The sequence below is a fragment of the Pipistrellus kuhlii genome, unplaced genomic scaffold (genome assembly GCF_014108245.1).
Source record: "Pipistrellus kuhlii isolate mPipKuh1 unplaced genomic scaffold, mPipKuh1.p scaffold_m20_p_6, whole genome shotgun sequence".
Taxonomy (NCBI): Eukaryota; Metazoa; Chordata; class Mammalia; order Chiroptera; family Vespertilionidae; genus Pipistrellus; species Pipistrellus kuhlii.
In genome coordinates, this window is record NW_023425562.1 from 54,645,719 (window position 1) to 54,666,656 (window position 20,938).

A 20,938-nucleotide genomic window follows, 5' to 3' on the forward strand; every position below is an offset into this window, starting at 1 on the left:
AGTTTGAGAGGGCTCTGAAGTAGCTACAATAACATAGCCACTGGCATGGGGCTCTAACTGTGCCCCGAACACTGCGCCCTCGTGTAGCTGGTGTTCTGGTGGGAAAGACATCAGGTAGATGGATAAGCAAAAGGAGCATAAGGCAGGGAGTGAGGGGGTGAGCTGTCCTCTCTCTGGGGAGAAGCATTCCCCCAATGGCTGGACTCAGCAGAGTGCGGGGAGCCTGTGGGGTCCTGGCTAACTGGAGGGGTGGGTTTGGGGGGGTGTCACCATCCACTGGGTCAAAAACACCTTTCTAATTCTATCCGTGCCTTCCCCGACTGAAACATCTCCATGGCCCCCCGTTATCATAGGACAAAGCAAACGCCTTGATCTGATGTTCCCGGTCCTCCACGATGCCCCCTCCTTCCACCGTTACTGTCACCACACTGTGACTCAACAACAACCATACCATTCGTGTACTGACTCTCGCTGTGGGCCAGGCATGTGTTACACATGTCACCTGGATCCCGTTTAATCCTCCAGCAGCCCCAGCGGGGAGCCGTGGTGCCCAGGGTCCCCAGCTGGCACGTGGGGGGGCCGTGATGTGAATCCAGGCAGTCTGGCTGTGGACCCCCTCCCCCCCACTCCTAATTCTCCTCCTCTGCCGCTTAGGCAAATGAAGGGCTTGTCTGGCACGCCAAAGGCCTCTGCTTGGATGCAGTTATTTTGTATTCTTTAAATACTTTTGGATTTAATCATGTGAAATGCCCTATGCCCCATAGGAGCCCTTCAGGCCCGAGTCTGAATCCTGGCCATGGCTAGAAGTGTCCGCACTGGGCGGCTGCTGGACTATGGGGACGGAGGGCGGGGTGTGAAGGCAGGTTCAGCCTCCGGGCAATACTGGCTGGGCGCCCAGCCCTGCACTCACTGCAGGAGGAGCGGGGTCTCTCCTGGAGCCTTAGTTTCCCCAGATACACAGCGAGGGATGGAGCAGCCTGAGCTACCTGACCTCTTTCAGACTGCAAACCCCCGGGGACAGTTTAATGAAAGATACAAACTAGAAAAATGCAGAGACATTGAGGAGATCACAGACCCCACCGGGAACCCCTAGGCTCCAGGGATAGCCGTGGTTTAGGCTCCTGGGCTCCGGAGACAGAGAGACACAGGTTTTGTCCTGGCTGCCCCACCTGTTCGCCCTGAGACCGTGTCACAGGGCCTTCCCCTCTCTGAGCTCCAGTCTTCTTTACAAGGAAAGGGGTAGTTGTACTAACCTCACACGCCGTCTCAAGAACCAGCCCAGTCACTGCGGGAGGGCTCTGGCAGGCCGTACGGTGGTGAGCGTCCTAAGGGGGCCCACGGTTTAAGGAAATCGCTGTCCACTGTGGCCCTCGGACCCGCTGGGTCAGACTCGTGTTCTACAAGCCTGGGGTGGCTTAGCTTGAGAAACACTACACCTTTCCAGCCTCCACGGGCCAGGTTCTGCAAAGGGACCGGCGGTTTTCTGGCCGCCGGGAAGAACAGAAACAGGCGCAGCGGGGGGGGGGGGGGGGGGGGGGGGGGGGGGGGGGGGGCAGGGACCCTCGTGTGCCTGTTGCCCCCCACCACCACCCCTGGGAATGGGCAGAGCCCTGGCTGACCCACGCCTTGCCCCCAATGGGCCTTGGCGCCCCTGGCCCCTCTAGCTGACCTCTGCTAGCGGCCCCACGCCCTCCGGGCCAGGCTGCACGGGGAGAGACCAAGGCCAAGGGCCTTCCGGGAGGGGGGACAGAAAGGAAAGCGAAACCTGACCGGCCAGACTTTCGCTTTCGCTGCTTGCACACGCCTCCCAGGTGGCCCCGCTGTCGCTGCCCTTCGCGCTGGGGGCCCAGAGCTGCGGGCTCAGAGCTGCCCCCCAGCCCTGCGTCCCCGATGGCCGGCGACCCCTGGCGGAGGGAGGAAGGGAAGGTCCCCGACGGCGGCGGAGGGCCCTCGGCCGGGCGCGGGGGTCCCCTGCGGCTCCGCGACTGGCTGGTGCTGCAGATCGAGAGCGGGAGCTACGAGGGGCTGCGCTGGGAGGACGAGGGCAAGACCCTGTTCCGCATCCCCTGGAAGCACGCGGCCAAGCAGGGCTACCAGGCGCGGCGGGACGCGGCGCTCTTCAGGGTAAGGCAGGCAGGGCGGGCTGCGGACCAACCCGTCCAGCACCTGGACCCCTGGCTCGGCCCTTAGCCTCCCTCAGTCGTCTCTAGTGTCCTCAGGCTCCCCCTTAAAACAGAACCCGCACATCTCAGGGGGCCTCTCCTCCCTCTCCACTGCGTGAAATGAGATGCCGGTGACGGGAACTCCCTCGGTTGGGGACATTTTCTTTGCTTCCCAGCGCCAGCCCTTCTCAGGGACCTGCCCTTTCTTCAGCCAGCATTAACTTCCCCCAACGGGCGCTTTCCCATCGCATCCAAGGTCCAGAATCTCTCCTGTAAGCAGTGAGGAACCAGCCAACCACGTGTCAGGTGGCCACCAGCACCCCAAACTCCGCACTGTCTCTAGCTCCCGATCCTCTGGTCTCCCCATCTCCTGGAAAAAGTCTGCTGGCCACCAACCCCCTCACTCATACCCCTCCCCCCAATTCCTTCTCTCCCTCCCCTGCCCCTTCTGGCTTCCTTCCGTCCCTCCTGCTAATGTTATCAGGTGCCAAATCTAAGGTTGCCATCACTGTCATCTGCTTTGACCCCTCGGAGGTGGGGGGAGGGGGGGTCTGGAACTGGAGCACCCTCCCTCCTCCTTGAAACACACTCGCTCGGTTTCCAGAACTTCTGCCTCCCCTCACACACACACCCTGCCCGCCGTTTTTCCCTGACCTACCCTCACGGCCCCCGCTTCTCAGCCTCCAAGCCCTCCTCTCCTATTCCGGGGCTCTCAGCATCCACTCCTGGGCCTTCACGCCCCATTCTCCCCTTCCTCAGCCCCACCTGTTGGTCTCCTAGTCCCCAGGCCTCTCAAACTCAGCATCTCCTCAACACCGCGCTCCTCCGCTTGCCCCCACAAGCGTTCGTTTCTCGAAATGGAACATTGCACTCGCTGCCACCCAGACCCCAGAGCCGGGGGCCTGAACCCTGGCTTCCTTCCTCCCCTCCGAGCTCACTCTACTCCACCACCACGGCCTGCCGGCTCTCCCACGGAACCTTCCTCCGTCCACGGACGTGGACCCATTCTGCAAATCTCTCACCAGGACGTCTGCTGCGGCCTCAGTGAACTCCCTGGTTCCTCCTGTCTCTCTCTCGGCTCTCCCCTCAGTCCTCCAAAACGATCTTTCTAAATGTACATCTCGCCTTGCGGCTCCCCTCCCCAGAATCCTTCCGTAGCTCTGCCTTGCCCTTGTGATAAAGTCTCAGCTCTTTATCGTGGCCTCTTAGCCTTGGAGGAGCTGCTCTTCCCTGCCCTCATCTCTCCACTCCCCACCCAACCCCACCCTACTCCCCACTGAAGACCCAGCGGGGAGTTCTTTCAGTTTCCAAATGCTTCGTGGCTCTCTCACCACTGGACCTTGGCACCTGGTGTTCCCGCTCCTCTTCATGTTTACCCGGCCACTGTCATGGTGCTCAGCTTAAACGCTTCTTCCTCAAGACTCTTCCCCGGTGCATGCATTTACTGCTCTTATTAAGTCTAACTCAGTGCTTCTCCCACTCCATCCCTGATTCCTTCGGCTTCCCCCACTGAACCCACTTTCCCTGAGAATGATAAGTGCCGTGGTGACACCGAGCACAGAGCCTGGCACACAGCAGGTGCTCAGGAAGTGTTTTAAGTGTTTGCATGGCCTTCTGTGCTGCTGTTCAGAGGAGAGAGATTCTGCAGGCCGGCCCTCCCTGTCCTTCTGGCTGCTCTGAACACCCCTCAGCCCACCCCTGACACACACATGTGACTCCCTGGCTTCACACCTTCCTGGAGCCCAAAGCCCAGGGGACAAAGCTGGGCCTCTGAGGACTTCTGTGACCCAACTTCCACCTAGCCCTTCCTTGGCTCCTCTCCACCTTTCTCCCACCACACACATTACCTGTGGATTTCATGTTCGCAAATCCACTCATCCGCTGAAATGTGTAACTCCAAATCACGGCTGTGGCCATTTACAGACACCTGCAGACGAGTGAACAACCTAAGTCCCTGGACGTGCACATTCCCAGCTGAGGTTGATCCGATGATGCTCTGCCTTCTTGTTTCAGCTCTCACGCTATAAACAAATGTCCTTTTGCCATCTATTTAGTGCCACGTATTAAATATTTTTGTGTTCTTTTTAAAAATATTTTATTGATTTTGAGGGGGGGGGGGCAGAGAGAGAGGGAGAGAAACATCAAAGTAAGACAATACATGGATCAGCTGCCTCCTGCACACCCCCTGCCCGGGATTGGCCCCATTACCACCACCACCCTGCATGTGGAGGTAGAGAAGCCCTCAGGGGTGATCAAGAAGGTGCCTGGGCGCCGGCAGTGGGTGCAAGCAGCGGCTCTGGCACCAGCTGCGGATGCGAGAGTTGGCTGCTGGCCCCAATTGCCCCGCAGGAGCAGGGGGAGGTGGAGAACCCTTGAGGGGTGATTGGGCTAGCACCAGGTGCCAACAGTGGGTGAGAGCACCAGGCAGGATGTGACTGGGGAGCAAAGAATGTTCAGTAACCACCAGAGGCTCGCCTTGGTCTGGCGGCCCCCTCACCTGCTCAACCATCCCGCCAAGGCCGATGCCCACCATGTTCTGTGCATGCTCCCTGGTAGTCAGTGAACATCATAGCAACTGGTTGTTTGGTTGTTCCAACGTTCAATCTATTTGCATATTAGGGTTATATAGATATAGATAAAGGTGTTATAGATATAGATGATGATATAGATATAGATGAAATAGATATAGATGATATAGATATAGATATAGATATAGATATAGATATAGATATAGATATAGATATAGATATAGATATAGATAAGGTATCCTGTGGAAATACACATAAAACAAAGTTATTGATCACTTGATGAAAATGCTTCTAGATGCTGCCTATACTCTATAGTGGATATCCACCACACACACACACACACACACACACACACACACACACACTGTCCCGGGGACATAGCACCACAGTATTCTGCAGGAGCTCTCCCTGGGCCCTCCATGAGCCTCTGTGAGAACTCCTTTGAATGTGAATTTCTACTCACAGGGTATGTTTCTACTTAATTTCAGTAGGCATGCCAGATGACCATGTACAAGCTCTGCACACATTCCACACCCATCAGCTCTGCCCACCTCGCAACCAACTCCTGACATTATCCAACTGGCTAAGTTTTGTCAGCTTACAAGTGATATCCCTTTGTTTATTTGCATTTCTCTAACACTGATGTATTTAAATACTCGTGTGTTCAGGGGCTTATGGTTTCTTTTTCTGTAAAGCATTCATTTTTGTTGATTTGCAGAAGTTTTTTATATGTTCTAGATTTGGCCCCTTGCTAATTTCAAACATGGTCCATTTGTTTTGCCTTATGGGTCATGCCTTTGAAGGTTTGTTCCCAAGTATTCTCTGCTCCTAGAAGGTTTTTCTCCTACATTATTTACTGTTCATTTCATAAGTTTACCTCTTACTTTTCGTTTCATCTTCTGGAGTCCACTCTCTGTATGTGGCAACAGGTTAAGAGTTAATTTTATGGTCCTCCAGATAGCAGCTCACCACATTATTTTATATCCTATCATCCTATTTCTTTTTTATTTATCACAATCCATAATTTGGAATATAGCTACTACCATTGAGCTGTCTGCAGCTCTTTTCCCATCAGACTGGAGCTCCTTGAGAGTAGGGACTGTGTCTGTCTTGTTCCCCATTCAGTTTCTAACTCAGTCCTGACACATTGTAGGAGCTCAAGGAACATGGGCTAGATGGAGGGAGTGAGGAAAGAAGAAAGGATGGAGAGGTGAAGGAACAAAGGTCAGAGGGAGAGAGAGAAGGGTGGGAGGCAAGGGAGGCCCTCATTCTTTTTTATAACACCAGTCCCCCACCCAGGATATTCCTGCCCAAATACCCTTGCTCATCCCCAGGCCTGGGCCATACACAAGGGCAAGCACCTGGAGGGCACTGACAAGGAGGACCCCTCCACCTGGAAGACACGGCTCCGCTGTGCCCTCACCAAGAGTGTGGACTTCCGCGAGGTGCGTGAGCGCAGCCAGCTGGACATCTCCAACCCCTACAAGGTCTACCAGATTGTGCCGGACAGTGCCCATGGCCCAGGTACCATCTTGCCCCTGGAGGTAGTGGCCAAGAATGGCTCTGTGGGCAGTAAGAACCTCATTTTGCACATCATAAAATGGGAAATGGTAAGCTGAACTAATGGGCAGTTAAGCAGAGAAGGACCCTGTTGATCTCCCCATTTGAAAAGGAGGAAACTGCCGAAACCGGTTTGGCTCAGTGGATAGAGCGTCGGTCTGTGGACTGAAAGGTCCCAGGTTTGATTTCGGTCAAGGACATGTACACTGGTTGTGGGCACATCCCCGGTAGGGGGTGAGCAGGAGGCAGCTGGTCGATGTTTCTCTCATCAATGTTTCTAGCTCTCTATCCCTTTTCCTTCCTCCTCTCCCTTCCTCTCTAAAAAATAAATAAAATATATTTTAAAACAAGAAAGAAAGAAAGAAAGAAAGAAAGAAAGAAAGAAAGAAAGAAAGAAAGAAAGAAAGAAAAGGAGGAAACTTAGGCCCAGAGAGAGGTGGGTCTTGCCTGAGATTATGCAGTGAGCTGGGGTACTCTGTCTGGGATCATCTCAGTTGAGGGGGTCCCCCTTGGGGCCCAGGAGTCAATAGCCTGTCTCTTACTCCATCCAGTCACCAGGACTCGTGCTTCCCCTGCAGAGGAGGGGGTTCTCCGGAGCCAGCAGGAGCCCCTCAGAGAAGTGACGGAGCCCGCCTGCAGGCCAGCCCAGGTCAGTGTGTGCCCTGCAGCCCTCCAGCCTCGCCAGCTGTCACCTTTTACCCAAACACCCTCTCAATGTCTCCAGCAAATGCTCTCCCCCCTCCATGCCCACCCTTCCCATCAGCTCTACCTCACCTCTGCCATCACTTTCAACTCATCATTCTATCCACTTTGCCTCCATCGCCTCTAGCTCCCTCACTGTTCCCATCACCCCCGTCATCTTCAGCTCCATCATTGTCTGCACCAACGCTATTTTCTCCAAGCTTACTCCCTGACCCCTGTCATCAGTGGGCCCATTACTCTGACCCCAATCACCCCATAAGATCCAGTTCTACCACCGACTTCCCTTCACTGTCATCACCTGTAGCTCTCACCACATCATCTCCATCTCCATCACTGTCTGTATCACCCCTACTATCTCCACCCTCATCCCCTCTCCCCCATCATCAGTGGTTCATTGCTCTCACCTCCAACAATCCCACCAACTCTCTTTTTACCTCTGTGGGAAAAAGGTCTTAAGCTCTGAAACTCCAATTCCTGTCAACCCCAGAGAGCCTTCAGTCTACCCACACCTCCTCTGCCCACAGTCTGGGAGCTCCTCCCCGCTCCCCCCCCCCCCCCCACACACACACACACTATTCTCTCTCCTGGTGTTCAGGCTGGCTCCGGATTGGCCACTGAAGATGCGAACAGGGAGCAGCCCCCCAGGCTGGCCCAGCAGGGCTCCTGGGCACCAGCTGCCTTGCCCCTAGGCCCTCTGGCTGACCACAGTGAGTACCTGTCCCTCGCCCACCCTGCATCCTCCTGGCCTCCCGCAGGACCTTGCTCTAAGGGTCCAGGAGCACAGGGTGAGGGGGTGCCTGCCTGCGTTCCCTCCTTCCCCAGGGTACCGGGCTCCAGACCCCTCCGGCTTCTGGAGCCTTTTGCCCCCTGAGGACTCCAGCAACCCCGGTAAGGAGTCTAGAGGCTCCTCCGCCAACCACTCACCCACCAACCACCGTGCAGGCCCGGGGCTGGGGCCAGTTACCTCTGTCTCCCCCCATGGTACCCGGCCCAGACTCCCACTAATCTTTTGCTGAGGGCTTAGTCGCTTCTATGCATCCTTCTGAGCTCTCCCCACAGTCCTGAGAGCGAGATCCTGCCACCACCCCCATTTTACAGAAGCCAGACACAGAGCTGAGGGACCTTGTCCAAGGTCACACAGCGAGCGACTGGGGACGTTCCTAGCAGCTCCTAAGTGCCAGCGAGAGAGGAGAAGCCCGGGGCCTGGCTGCAGAGCCCACAGCCCTAACCACTGACCACTGCTGGCTCCTCACAGGGAGGCTGCTGCTTTGTTGTTATGTCCACCAGCATGCTGGGAAGAAGCTCCTAAAATCCCAGCGTTGGGGCTGGGAAAGCCTCTGTGGGAGGCCCCCCATTGTACAGAGAATCCCAGGCTCTGCTTTTGAAGCTAAAATTCCATTCCGTTTTTTTTGTTTGTTTGTTTGTTTGTGGGTTTGGTGTTGTTGTTTTTTTTTTGTTTGTTTTTTTTTGTGTGTGTGTGTGTGTGTAATAGCTAATAGTTATTGAACAATTACTATGTTCCAGGCCCTGTATTAAGCACTGCTTCTGGAAACATATTCAATTTATTATTTTTTTTATTATTGATGTTTTTACAAAGAGGAAGGAAGAGGGATAGAGCGTTTGAAACATCGATGAGAGAGAAACATCAACCAGCTGCCTCTTGCACACCCCCCTACCGGGGATGTGCCCACAACCAAGGTAGTACATGCCCTTGACTGGAATCGAACCCAGGACCTTTCAGTCCGCAGGCGGACGCTCTACCACTGAGCCAAACCGGTTTCGGCTCCCATTCCGTTTACACTGGAAGCTGCGGTTATTTACCACCGCAGCCACCGCTAGAATGATTGCTGTCTCTTGTCGGGGGTGGGAGGATGCGGGGGGCACCCAGGGTCCCAGGCCCTGCTGGGGGGTGAGATGCGGGCGGTGGGAACTGGCGCCGCCCTCACCGGCGCCCCCGGCCCCTCCCGCAGGCTGCTGGCTGCACGTGCGGCTCTTCTACGGCGCCGAGCTGGTGCGGGAGGCCACCGCGCGCACCGCCGAGGGCTGCCGCCTGGGCCCGCGCGCCGCCGCCGCGGACGCGGCCGCCGAGCGCCTCCTGGGGCCGCCGCGCGAGGCCCAGGTGCGCTTCCCGGAGCCGCCGCCAGGGGCGCGCGCGCTGCGCCGCCTGCTGCCGCACCTGCAGCGCGGGCTGCTGCTGTGGGCGGCGCCCGAGGGCGTGTTCGCCAAGCGCCGGTGCCGGGGCCGCGTGTACTGGCGCGGCCCGCTCGCCCCGCACCGCGCGCGGCCCAACAAGCTGGAGCGCGAGCGCACCTGCCAGCTGCTGGACACGCGCCGCTTCCTCGCAGGTCGGTGGGAAGGTGGGGCCGGGGTGGCCGGCGGGGCACTGAGTGGCCGGACACAAGATGGGCAAAGGGCTGTGGGCAGGGGAGAGTGGGCAGAGAGGTGTGCGAGCAGGGGAATGGGCCTCAGGATGCGGGGCATGGGGCCGACATGGAAAGAAAGGACCTGGCACAGAAGTCCTGGGAGTGGGAACAGATATGGGCATCAGGGAGCTGGGCACAGATATTGCCGTAAACAAATGGGAGATACAGGCGGGAACAGGCTTGGTGCTGGGGGTATGGGGGCATACGCAGAGGCGTGGGCAGGTGTGTTGTCTAGGGCAGGGCACTAGACGTAGGGTGGGCAAGAGGGGCACTGGGCACAAGATAGGCATAGCTGAGTGGCAATGGGCATGGATGGGCATAAAGGCAGAGCAGTGAGCATAGGAGCACAAGACATGGGGCGTGAGCACTGGAAATGGGCACGGATGTGGGACATGAAACATGTGGAAGTGGGCATAGGGCATGGGTGTGCACAATGGGGATGCGGGCTCATAGGACGTGGGCATGGGATATGAGCGCAAGGTGGGCACCAGGTGGGACGTCCACAACCTGTGCCCGCAGAGCTGCAGGCCCACCTGCAGGATGGCCACCCAGAGCCCGAGTACCAGATCCGTCTGTGCTTTGGCGAGGAGTACCCTGGGCCCCCGGACCAGCCGCAGGAGCGGCTCATCATGGCCCACGTGAGTCACCTCCTGGGCCAGGCCCCACACCCGCCAGTCCCCTCTGGACGGCCCCTCACTGCTCCCTCTGGTCCCAGCTCTGCCCCTGACCTGCTATATGGCCCTCTGCATGTATGACCCTCATGCAAAACGTGTGTGGGGAAGGGACCGTCATTAGGCTGTGACTTCCCACAGGAGCGTGGAAGGTGGATAATGGGGAACGTCGGCTCACTGCCTCTCTTTGCCCCCTGCAGGTGGAGCCAGTCTTTGCCCGAGAGCTTCTCCGCCATGCGAAGCACCACAGGCACTGGGCCCCGGGCGCCAGGCCCCAGGCCCCACATCCCTGATGGCATCGCTCATGCGGTGACACAGCTGAGCCGGCCCTAAGCAGCTGCTTCTCCCTCATACCTTCTAAAGTCTCTCTCTCACACACACACACACACACACACACACACACACACACGATGCAGATCCCACCCCAGCTCTGCCCACACTGAGCCAGCGGACTTCGGCCTTCCCCACCCCCCACCGAACACGGCCTTCAGCCTCTGAGCTGAGGAGGCGCAGCCGGGAAGGCATTGTGTAGGCGGAGGGCCTCCCAGCCGGGCCGGGGTGTCAGGCGGAAACTGAGCTGGACCTTGAGATGCCAGAAGCAGCAATCAGAGCAGAAGAAATAAGACTCCTTCTCTTTGCGGAGAGCTCAACAAGCCTATACGGTCACTCTAAAGCAGACCTTACTCTGAGATTGATCCATGATAAGCTTTGCTTAAAGCTGAGTTTACCTCGAAGGGGCTCTGAGTTTCCAGACTCTTCTCCTACCTGGGTTTGGGGTGAGGGGAGGAGGTCCCAAAACAGAGGACTTGGCCTGACTCAGGGACTTTGGATACTAACCACTAAGCCATCAGCACCTGGAGACACTTTCTTTGGAGAAACTGAGTCAGCCCCGCTCCCAAACAGAGCCCTGGGGCAGAAGCCAAAGTGGGAACTAGGAGGGGTCCAGCCCCTCCCCAAGCCCCTTCAAACTCTACAAACTAAGTTGTAGCAAGTCCTTGAGATTGAGAGGGAGCCCCTCACCCATGAGGGCAGTTAGCCCTGCTTTGTCATAAGTCACCACTTTCCGCCCCTTTCCTGATTTCTGACTTGAAAAGGCTGCTTTTGCAGGTGGCATCATAATAAATCTCTTTTAGTGAGACATTAGTACGTCTCACGTTGCCCGGATGGCGTGGCTCAGTGGTTGAGTGTGGACCTATGAACCAGGAGGTCACAGTTGGATTCCCGGTCAGGGCACATGCTCGGCTTGTAGGCTCAGTCCCCAGTGTGGGGCATGCAGGAGGCAGCCGATCAATGATTCTCTCTCCTCATTGATGTTTCCATCTCTCTCTCTCCCTCTACCTTCCTCTCTGAAACAAAAATGTATATTTAAAAAAAAAATAAGTCACTTTTATGGGAGGGAAGGGGGACTACGATTCAACAAAGGACAGAAGTCAATCCGATCGCTGTTTTTTTTAAATTCATTCAGTAAATGTGGATGGAACACCTGTTCCAGGCCAATGCTGGACTCTGGGGACAGAGCAAAACAGCATGGCCCGACTCTAACTGGGGTTCACAGCCTGTTTCCCAGCGGGGCCCCAGGGACTTCTGTGTCCCTGCCCCTCACAGGAGAGGTGGTGTGTGAAGGAGTTACAGAACCCTAGGTTGAAATCCTAGCCTTTTCATTCACTCGCTGTGTGACTGTAACCAAGTCACTTCACTTCTCTGAGCCTCAGATTCCTCATCTGTCCAAAAGCAGCTCTGAAGGCCTCTGGAGCAGGGGCGGTCTGAGAAGTGCATGTGGAGAAGGGAGGTGAATGGGCCTGGCATGGAAAGAGCACACAGTAGGTACCCTCTGACTTGGCTACGTGTGGCTCAGAGAACATGGAGGAAGCTCCGCCATCTTTCAGAAGGCCTGAGTGTCTGTCCTGGGCTTTTTTGGTTTGTTTTTGTTTTTGTATCCCTGGCCCAAGGCTGCAGCAGGCGGGGAGCTCAGTTCAGAGTGACTGTCCTCAGCCATGTCCTACTCTGTGCTAGGCTCACAGAGGGTGCTGGGTACTATGCAAGGGAGCCTTGTTGCTTCCTCACCACAACTGGAACAGATCAAGAGTCACCAGCTCCGCCGAAACCAGTTTGGCTCAGTGGTAGAGCGTCGGTCTGCAGACTGAAAGGTCCCCGGTTCGATTCCGGTCAAGGAAATGTACATTGGTTGCAGGCACATCCCCGGTAGGGGGTGTGCAAGAGGTAGCTGGTTGATGTTTCTCTCTCATCGACGTTTCTAGCTCTCTATCTCTCTCCCTTCCTCTCTGTAAAAAATCAATAAAATATATTTAAAAAAAAAAAAAAAAAAAAGAGTCACCAGCTCCACTTTAGAGATGGGAAACATAGGCTCAGCCAGGGTCAGGGACTTGCTTGAGACACCTCATGGGAGAGGGCATCTCTCTACCCAAATGTCTGTCCTCCCTACACCACTAGAGGGCGCCGGGGCTCAGCCAATGGGTTTGGCGGGCTCTCATCTCCATCCCAGGTGCCCCACCCCACATTCACCCTGCTGAGAGGAGATTAGGGAATAGTGTGGCCTCCAGGGCTCTGCGTTGTGGGAAGTTGGGAGAAGAAGGCCTGGGAGGAGGAGAGGAGGAAAGGGGAACTGGAGTGGAGACTGGAGAAGCCCTTGGTGGCTTTTAGCGCCCAGTTCTCTAGCTCAGCACTTAGATACTGAGTTCTCCCTCTCTCCGCAGAGATAACTGTCTCTCTATCCCTCCCTCTCTTGTGAGTCTCTTTCTCTCTCTCTCTCTGTGCGTGTGTGTGTCCTCCTTTTTTTCTCTATCTCTGTACATTTGTTTCTCTATTTCAGTGATTCTTTTTCTGTATACTCCCTGCATGTATGTGTGCAAGTGTGTGTATTTTTTGTCTTATCTTTGTCTCTTTATGTCTCTGCCTCTATCTCTGTGTGTTTTTGTCTCTTGCTAGATCTCTACCTCTCTTTGTGTCTGTCTCTGTCTCTTTCCCCTCCCCACTATCTGTCTCTTTACATCTCTGCCTCTGTCTCTTTTTGTTTCTGTCTCTGTCTCCCTCTGTTTCACATCCTATCCCTCCCCAGCCACCACCAGGCAGCACATGTGGGCTGAGGGTCTCACTCAGTCCCTTCCTTCCCAACTTCTTGCCCCTGGCAGCGGCTCAAAACTTCCCAGTCCAGGCCTCTCCTGCCCGCCCCTCTCCGGCCTTGGAGGAGGGGGTGAGGGAGGAAGGGAGGGAAGCCTGGCGGGCCCACCCCTTTTTGCCTTTCCAGGCTGGGAGGCCGGGCCAGTGGGCCTTTTAACCAGCCTGGGCAGGCTGTGCCGGACACCAGCCCTGGACGCGGTGCCTGGCTCCCGTGGTCCTGGCAGCCGCCGGCCCGGCCAGCCCAGCCAGCATGCAGCAGCAGCCCCCACCGGGGCCCCTGGCCCCCGCGGCCGAGCCCACCAAGCCCCCCTACAGCTACATAGCCCTGATCGCCATGGCCATCCAGAGCTCCCCGGGGCAGCGGGCCACGCTCAGCGGCATCTACCGCTACATCATGGGCCGCTTCGCCTTCTACCGCCACAACCGGCCCGGCTGGCAGAACAGCATCCGCCACAACCTGTCCCTCAACGAGTGCTTCGTCAAGGTGCCCCGGGACGACCGCAAGCCGGGCAAGGGCAGCTACTGGACCCTGGACCCGGACTGCCACGACATGTTCGAGCACGGCAGCTTCCTGCGCCGGCGCCGGCGCTTCACCCGGCGCGCGGGCGCGGAGGGCACCAAGGGCCCCGCCAGGGCGCGCCGGGGAGCCCTCCGAGCCGCCGGCCGGGAGGGCCCGGGAGCCCTCGATGCCACGACCGGCAGGCAGTGCCCGTTCCTGCCGGAGCCGCCGGAGCCCAAAAGCCTAACCTTTGGGGGCCTGGTGGGGACCCTGCCAGCCAGCTTGTGCCCGGCAACCGCCGACGTCAGGCCCCGGCCGTCTGCGGAGCCCAAAGAGATGCCCACGCCCAAGCCTGCAGGCCCAGGGGAGGGCCCCGTGGGCACCTCGTCTTCGTCGTGCCCGGCCTTTGGCTTTCCTGCCGGCTTCTCTGAGGCTGAGGGTTTTAGCAAGGCCCTGGCACCCATCCTGACCCCCGAGGCCGGCCTTGGGAGCGGCTACCAGTGCCGGCTGCAGGCCCTGAATTTCTGCATGGGCGCCGACCCGGGCCTGGAGCACCTCGTGGCCTCGGCGGCGCCCTCCCCTGCGCCTCCCGCCCCTCCGGCCTCCCTGCGGGCCCCGCTGCCCCTCACAGCCGACCCCAAGGAGCCCTGGGCTGCGGGCGGCTTCCAGGTCCAGGGAGGCTCCGGCTCCCCGCTGGGGCTGACCCCCTGCCTCTACCGGACACCGGGAATGTTCTTCTTTGAGTGAAGCCAGCCTGGCCGTGGGCAGCCCCTGCCACGTCGCCCTCCGGGCCGAGCCGGGCTGTAGGAGCGGGGAGCTCTCCAAGGACCCAGGCCTGGCGAGGCCGACAGCAGACAGCGGGCACAGGAAGCCGAGACTGGAGTGGTGAACACTCAGCCAGCACCAGGGCCTCCGGACAGACTTGGGGGGAGGAGAGGCAGAGCCCCCCTGAGGTTTATCTGTGGCTCTCAGGGCCAATAAAGCCGGTGTGCCGATGAGGGTCAGCTTGCTGGACGGTCGGGGGCTGAGGGCCGGGAGGCCTGGCTCTGTGTGGTTGGCCGTGGTTGTGGGGTTGTGTGGCAGGTGAGAGACCCCCGGTGGACATATTCCACGTGAGGACTCCTCCTGCTGGGGACTTTCTCGGGGAGTTTCCCAGGAAGGCAGAGGAAGGGGGAGCAGGGAATGGGGCAGAGAGAGGAGGGAGGCAACCGTGAGAGATGGGGGAGGGCGGATGCCGGCCTGGCCGGAGGGGCTGGTTCTCCAATCCCAAACTCTGACTCAGCTGCCCCCGTCAGAATGGGTCCGGATAACCGTGACCATTTGTGTCATTCACTCCATCCCAGGCTTCTTCCTCTCGCCAGATCCTGTGTGGTTGGGGTGATACCCTCGTTTGACATGGGAGGAGTCGGAGCCTTGGAGAGTTTGGGGTCCTAGCTTCGACTCCAGATGGCACATGAGTGGCAGAGGGGAAATGGAAACTGGGTGTGTGTCTGCCCCCCGCCTGGCCTGCAGCGTGAGCAGACGCAGGGTAGAAGCAGAGCTGGTGGTGTAGAGTTCAGGGGGTTCAAATGCCGGTGGTAAAAGGGCACAGCTTCTGCCTTTCAAGGCTCCAAGGCAGGCACTGGTCCCTCCTCTGGATTTCCTGCAAGAACCGGGGCTCCTGGGTCCCAGCTCTCTGAGCTCTCCTGACGACTTAAGAAAGCATTTCTCACCCTAACCGGTTTGGCTCAGTGGATAGAGCGTCGGCCTGTGGACTGAAGGGCCCCAGGTTCGATTCCAGTCTAGTGCATGTACCTTGGTTTCGGGCACATCCCCAGTGGGGAGTGTGCAGGAGGCAGCTGATTAATGTTTCTTTCTCATCGATGTTTCTAACGCTCCCTCCCTCTCCCTTCCTCTCTGTAAAAAAGAAAGAAAGAAAGAAAGAAAGAAAGAAAGAAAGAAAGAAAGGGAAAGGAAAGGAAAGGAAAGGAAAGGAAAGGAAAGGAAAGGAAAGGAAAGAGAAGCATTTCTCTCATGGTGGGGAGGGGAGGGGCTGTCCTGGGTACAGCCCCAAAGTGACAGAGCCCTGGCCTGTCCCTCTCTGGCTGCCCCCTTGGGTGTATTGTGCCCCCCTCGGAGGAAGGAGCTTGGAGTGTCCCACTCCCTCATGTCAGAGTGGCTGAGGCTCCTTCCAGAGCCTCAGTTCCCCCTCTGGATCACGGGTGTTCGAAGAGCAGGGCCAGGATACTGAGGGACCCCTTCCTGGTCTTCGGTGTGGTGTTCCGGGGGGTCTTACAGCCACAAGGTGGCACCCAGGGAACTGGAGACCCCTTCACGGGGCGGGCGGCCCAGGCCCCTCAGAGGCGCTTCCTGGGCAGGCCGCCACAGGGACTTCAGTCTCTGCTCTCCCTCCTCCCTCGGCAGGTCCCCTGGGGCTTGGGAGGAAGCGAGCCCGGCTGGACAGCCCCAACTGTCTGGTTCCCACAGGCTCCAGAGCCAGGGTGGAAGGGGTCCTGCAGGGTGGGGGCGAGCTGAGGCCGGAAGGGGTTGAGAAAGTGCCTGGCCAGCTGTGGGGCCCCTCCCTTCCATGTCTGCTGGACCCCAGCCTGGAGCCCATCGGGCGATGGGGAGGAGAGGGTCCGTCCTGTCACATTGGGGCAGCCTCGTGGCGGAGAGGGGAGGAGAGAAAGGTCCTGGGGGGGGGGGGGGGCGTGGATGAGGAGAGGGGAGGAGGCTCTCGTGTGGATTCGTAGATGGCATGTGCCTGTGTGGGTCAGTATGTCTCAGAGAGTGTGTGTGTGTGTGTGTGGTGCACAGAGACAGTTACAGAGACAAGGACAAGCGGATTCAGGGAAAGAGGCCTCTGCCAGGCGCTGTTCCCTGTGGTGCATTCCTCTGGAGACCTGGTGACCCCAGTTCCTTCCCAGCCTGTGTCCTGAGCTCGGAGGAGGATGGGGAGGCTGGCCTGCCTCAGGGAGCCCCAGCCTCTGCATCCTGCCCAGCCCTCCCCCAAGGAGGTTTGGCTTCTGAACTGAGGTGGGGGCGTGGGGAGAAGAATGCTGCACCCCCTGCCTGCCCACCCTTTGCCTGGGGGAAACCCACGCCCAGGAACGCCCCCCCCCCCCCCCCCCCGCTCTGGCTCCCAGCACCGCTGAGAAGTGAAGACAGGCCCCCCTCAGTCCCAGTCCCCATCAGGACCCTGGGCTCGGTGCCTGCCTTGGACTCGCTGTGTAAGACTGGACCAGTGCCCACCTCTCAGGCCCTGGTTTCATTCCCTTTGCCCCAGGCGGGTGGGGGAGCAGGGAGACAGCCTGACTTTTTGAGTCTGCGTCCTAGAGGAGGGTGTGACCTGGGCAGGGGGTAGGGGGAAGGGGCTGGAGGGGATCTCACCCCAGAGGCGCTGGCCCCGAAGGCCCAGACATCATGATCTCACATTGCCCTCTGCTCGCTGCCCAGCCTGGGGACCCCACCCACTGGGCCTTCTGCCCTCACATTCTTTCCATGACCAGCAGACTCCCTCTGGCTCCTGCCTGGCCACCCCCACCTGGGGGTGGGCAGTTCTTAGCAGAGATTCAGAGTGCCCAAGCTGGCGGACCCTGAGAGTGCACCTCAGCACAGATGACGAGACCGCCAGAGGCGGGAAGTGACCTTCCCAAGGCCACACAGCACAGTACCTACCGTGGCTCCTCCCGCTGAGCCTAAGCTGTTTCAGGACCAGGGCCACCCACCTGACTCTGCTGCAAGGACCCTTTCCCCTGCCGACTCGTCAGAACCAGGAGGAGGTCACAGCCCCCACCCCGCCCTGAAGGGTAGGGCGAAAAGGGTACTGAGTCACCTTGCTAAGTCCAAACTGGAAACGGTAAAACCAGTGGTATGTCAGGATGTTCCAGAGAGTTTAATCACAGCAGCAGCTCAGATTCTTGGAATGTCAGAGGTGAAAGGGCGTCTCCTGCCCAGCTTCTGAACCCTCTCTGCACCGAGTAGTGCATACCACATGGGGTTCCAGGGCAAGGCGCCCCTGACTTCAGAGGCACCCCGTCCCCTTTGGCAGCTCCAAAGGACTGTCAGGCGGGTCCCTCGGTCTCGGCTCTCCTACCCCCAGGCGGCCACCCCCACCCACAGGGCCGGGCCTTCCTCAGCAGCTCCTTCCTCCGCCCTCCGTGTCCCACTCTCCCACCCACGTTTCCTTCCCCGGTTTCTGGCATTCCATGGCCCAGAGTCCAACACTCCTTCCCACACCCCGGGCAGCCCCTGGGCCAGGGGTGGGGACCTTCTCCCTTGGAGGGCGGGTGCTCTGAGGCCACGAGTGATGAGGAAGAAGGAAGGGGGAGGCCGTGGCAGCCAGCCTGGCATGTCTGCCTGCTGGGAGTGAACGGAGCCCAGGAATCCAGGCCTCAGCCAAACATGTCCTCCCCACACCCCACGGGCTCCCGTCTCCCCCAGGGCTGGGCTGCCAGAGGCAGTAGGTGCAGCAGCTAAGAGCAGGAGCTCTGGGAGCCCAGCTGCCTGGGTTCAGAGCCGAGCTCTGCCAATTCCCAGCTGTGTGACCTTGGGCAAGTTGCTTTCCCTTTCTGTATGTCTCTGTGTTTAGCTATAAAACTAGAGGCCCGGGGCATGAAATTCATGCACTCAGGGGAGGGGACGGGGGTTGTCCCTCAGCCAGGCCTGCACCCTCTTGCAGTCTGGGACCCCTCAGGGGGTGTCTGACTGCCAGCTTAGGATCGGGCCTAAGCTGGCAGGCAGACATCCCTCTTGTAGTCTGGGATCCCTTGCTCCTTACTGCCTTCCTGCTCGCTGCTCCTTATGCTCAGCTCTGGAGGCTGGAGAGGCTCCCGCCACTGCCACTGTTATCACCAGTCGTGAACCCGGCTTCTGGCTGAGCAGTGCTCCCCCTGTGGGAGCGCACTGACCACCAGGAGGCAGCTCCTGCTTTGAGCGTCTGCCCCCTGGTGGTCATGCACTTCATAGCAACCGGCCATTCAGTTTATTTGCATATTAGGGTTTTATTATGTAGGATGTGGACATTAACAGTACCTACCCCCATGGGGTTGTTGTGAGGATTACATGAGCTAATATTTGCAAAGTGCTTAGAGTAGAGCCTAGCACATGGAAGCTGCAATATAGTTGTTAAGTATAATAAATAAGTATTTGGGCACTGGGGGCGTGTCCCCTTAAACTGATTTACCCCCCAAGGAAAGGCCACGCTACCGTGGAGGTGGGGGAAGGCAGGGGAGGAAAGACTGACGTAGACAAGGCTTTGAATTTAATTCCTGGCATCTCGTCTTCCTGGCTGTGTGACCTCAAGCACACGGGCTCACCTTCCCAAGTTCCAGTTTCTTCATCTGTCCAATGGGGACAATGATTCCAATTCCCGGACTGGTGTGTGGAAAACCCGCACAGTATGAGCGTCAGTCAGTCAGCGAGAATAAAGCTGGAACAAACAGCAGCCCCCTGGAAGGTCTTGTAACCTCAGCCCAGCCCGCCCTGCCTCTCTGCCAGGGCAGAACTTCCCTCCCCGCAGGCCTGGAGGTGCCTGGCCCCCTATTCCGGCTGCTAATTGGCTGGTGACGCAGAGGCAGCCGGTAGGGCTGAAGGAAGCAGTTCCCCGCTAACAATGGGCCAGCGTCAGCCAGCACCCTGCCTGGTGCTCCCTGGAAACACGGGACCCCAGTCCTCGGGGTGCACCTGTCTCTATGATACAAATGAGAGGCTAATCCTCCGGCTCCAGGTTAAGCCAGCGGGTTCCCTGGAGGGTGTCTTCTTCGCACGCGCTGTCCCCCCACCTGGAATGCTCACTCCCCTCAGCGGACCCTCCCATCCAGAGCCCAGTAGATACCCCTCCTCAGAGAAGCCCCTCCCTGGGGCTTCTGAGTAGGTGCCCCCGGACCATTTCCTTTCTCTGCAGCCCCCCTGGTTCCTCCGCTGGCACCTACTGCAATGCGGGAGCATGCGTTTCTGCTGTATTCGCTTTAATCGTGTTTCTCCTTAGAATGCAGGGGATGCCCTAACCGGTTTGGCTCAGTGGATAGAGCGTCGGCCTGCAGACTGAAAGGTCCTGGGTTCGATTCCGGTCAAGGGCATGTACCTTGGTTGCGGGCACATCCCCAGTAAGAGGTGTGCAGGAGGCAGCTGATCGATATTTCTCTCTCATCGATGTTTCTAACTCTCTATCCCTCTCCTTTCCTCTCTGTAAAAAATCAATAAAAAAAATTTTTTTTTTTTTTAAAGAAGCAAGGGTTGGATCTACCTCAATCCCTGTATCCACTTCTTTAACCTGGTGGCCAGCGCAGAGCAGGCCCTCAATAAAGGTTTGCAGAGTGGACAAGTGGAGTCATGTCAGCCACTCATCCGTTTGCCATGGATTAAATCTCAGAGGGCTCCCTGGCCCCCTCAGAGCAAAAGCCCAAGTCCTCAGGGGCCCGTGTGATCTGGCTTCACCTCCTCTTGCCTGTCCCTGACTCCAAACAGCCTTCACCCGTGCAGAAACCCCTCAGGACCCCCCGCCCCCATGCCCTTCACGTCCGCAGAGAAGCCCACTCTGATGGCCATATCCCACCCACCCCAACAACGCCTTCTAAGTTCCTTTCTGCCCTTCAGACTTCTGCCAGAGACTTTTGTCAATGGGCTGCTGGCCCTGGAACCTAGAGCAGCGTCTGGCACATACAGGTGCTGGCGCAGTAGCTGTGGGGTATGAGGTCAGCCGCCCGTGCTGCTCTTCACGTCTCATGTGCCTGTTACCCTGGCTCTGGGAGGCAGGGGCTGCTGTTACCCCACTCCACCGACGGGACTCTGAGGCTCAGAGAGGGCAAATACATCAATTGGAACCCTGTCTGCCTGACCTGCACCCCGTCTCTGCCGCCAGCCTGTCTCCCGAGCAGTATGAGATCTGCCTCCCGCCTCCTGTGCCCACGTCCTCCCAGCCCCTCAGGCAGATGTGGCTCAGCCTCTCTGGTCTCCCCGTCTCCAACCTCCCACTCACGGACCTCCCTGCGCGGAGACCCTTCTGAACCACAGATCTGACCACGCCCTTCTTTGCTTAAAACCCTCCATGGCTCCCTGTTGTCCCGATCCAGGCTGGCATTCCAGGCTGCCAACTTCTCTGTAATTATCTCCCGCTTCATCAGATGCAAGAGCCTCACTGAACTGCTCCCAGCCAAAACCGGTTTGGCTCAGTGGCTAGAGCATCAGCCTGCAGACTGAGGGGTCCCAGGTTCGATTCCGGTCAAGGGCATGTACCTTGGTTACGGGCACATCCCTGGTGGGAGGTGTGCAGGAG

General features: G+C 58.1%; 2 protein-coding genes across 3 annotated transcripts; both read left to right on the forward strand.

Moving 5' to 3' along the window:
- The first annotated feature begins 1,606 nt into the window (after positions 1-1,606).
- Positions 1,607-11,182, forward strand: LOC118708012 (interferon regulatory factor 4-like). 2 transcript variants are annotated; one of them, XM_036418890.2, is made up of 8 exons: positions 1,607-2,124; positions 6,025-6,214; positions 6,802-6,899; positions 7,548-7,659; positions 7,775-7,840; positions 8,923-9,297; positions 9,895-10,013; positions 10,247-11,182. In XM_036418890.2, the coding sequence occupies exons 1-8, from the start codon at positions 1,891-1,893 to the stop codon at positions 10,337-10,339; spliced, it is 1,287 nt and encodes a 428-aa protein (XP_036274783.1). In that variant the 5' UTR covers positions 1,607-1,890; the 3' UTR covers positions 10,340-11,182. The 2 variants fall into 2 exon arrangements, with proteins under 2 accessions (XP_036274783.1, XP_036274785.1); XM_036418892.2 differs by lacking the exon at positions 7,775-7,840 and having other exon boundaries at positions 1,608-2,124.
- A 1,867-nt stretch (positions 11,183-13,049) lies between these two features.
- Positions 13,050-14,684, forward strand: FOXS1 (forkhead box S1). The gene has a single exon (XM_036418893.2). The coding sequence runs from the start codon at positions 13,435-13,437 to the stop codon at positions 14,428-14,430; it is 996 nt and encodes a 331-aa protein (XP_036274786.1). The 5' UTR covers positions 13,050-13,434; the 3' UTR covers positions 14,431-14,684.
- The last annotated feature ends 6,254 nt before the right edge of the window (positions 14,685-20,938 follow it).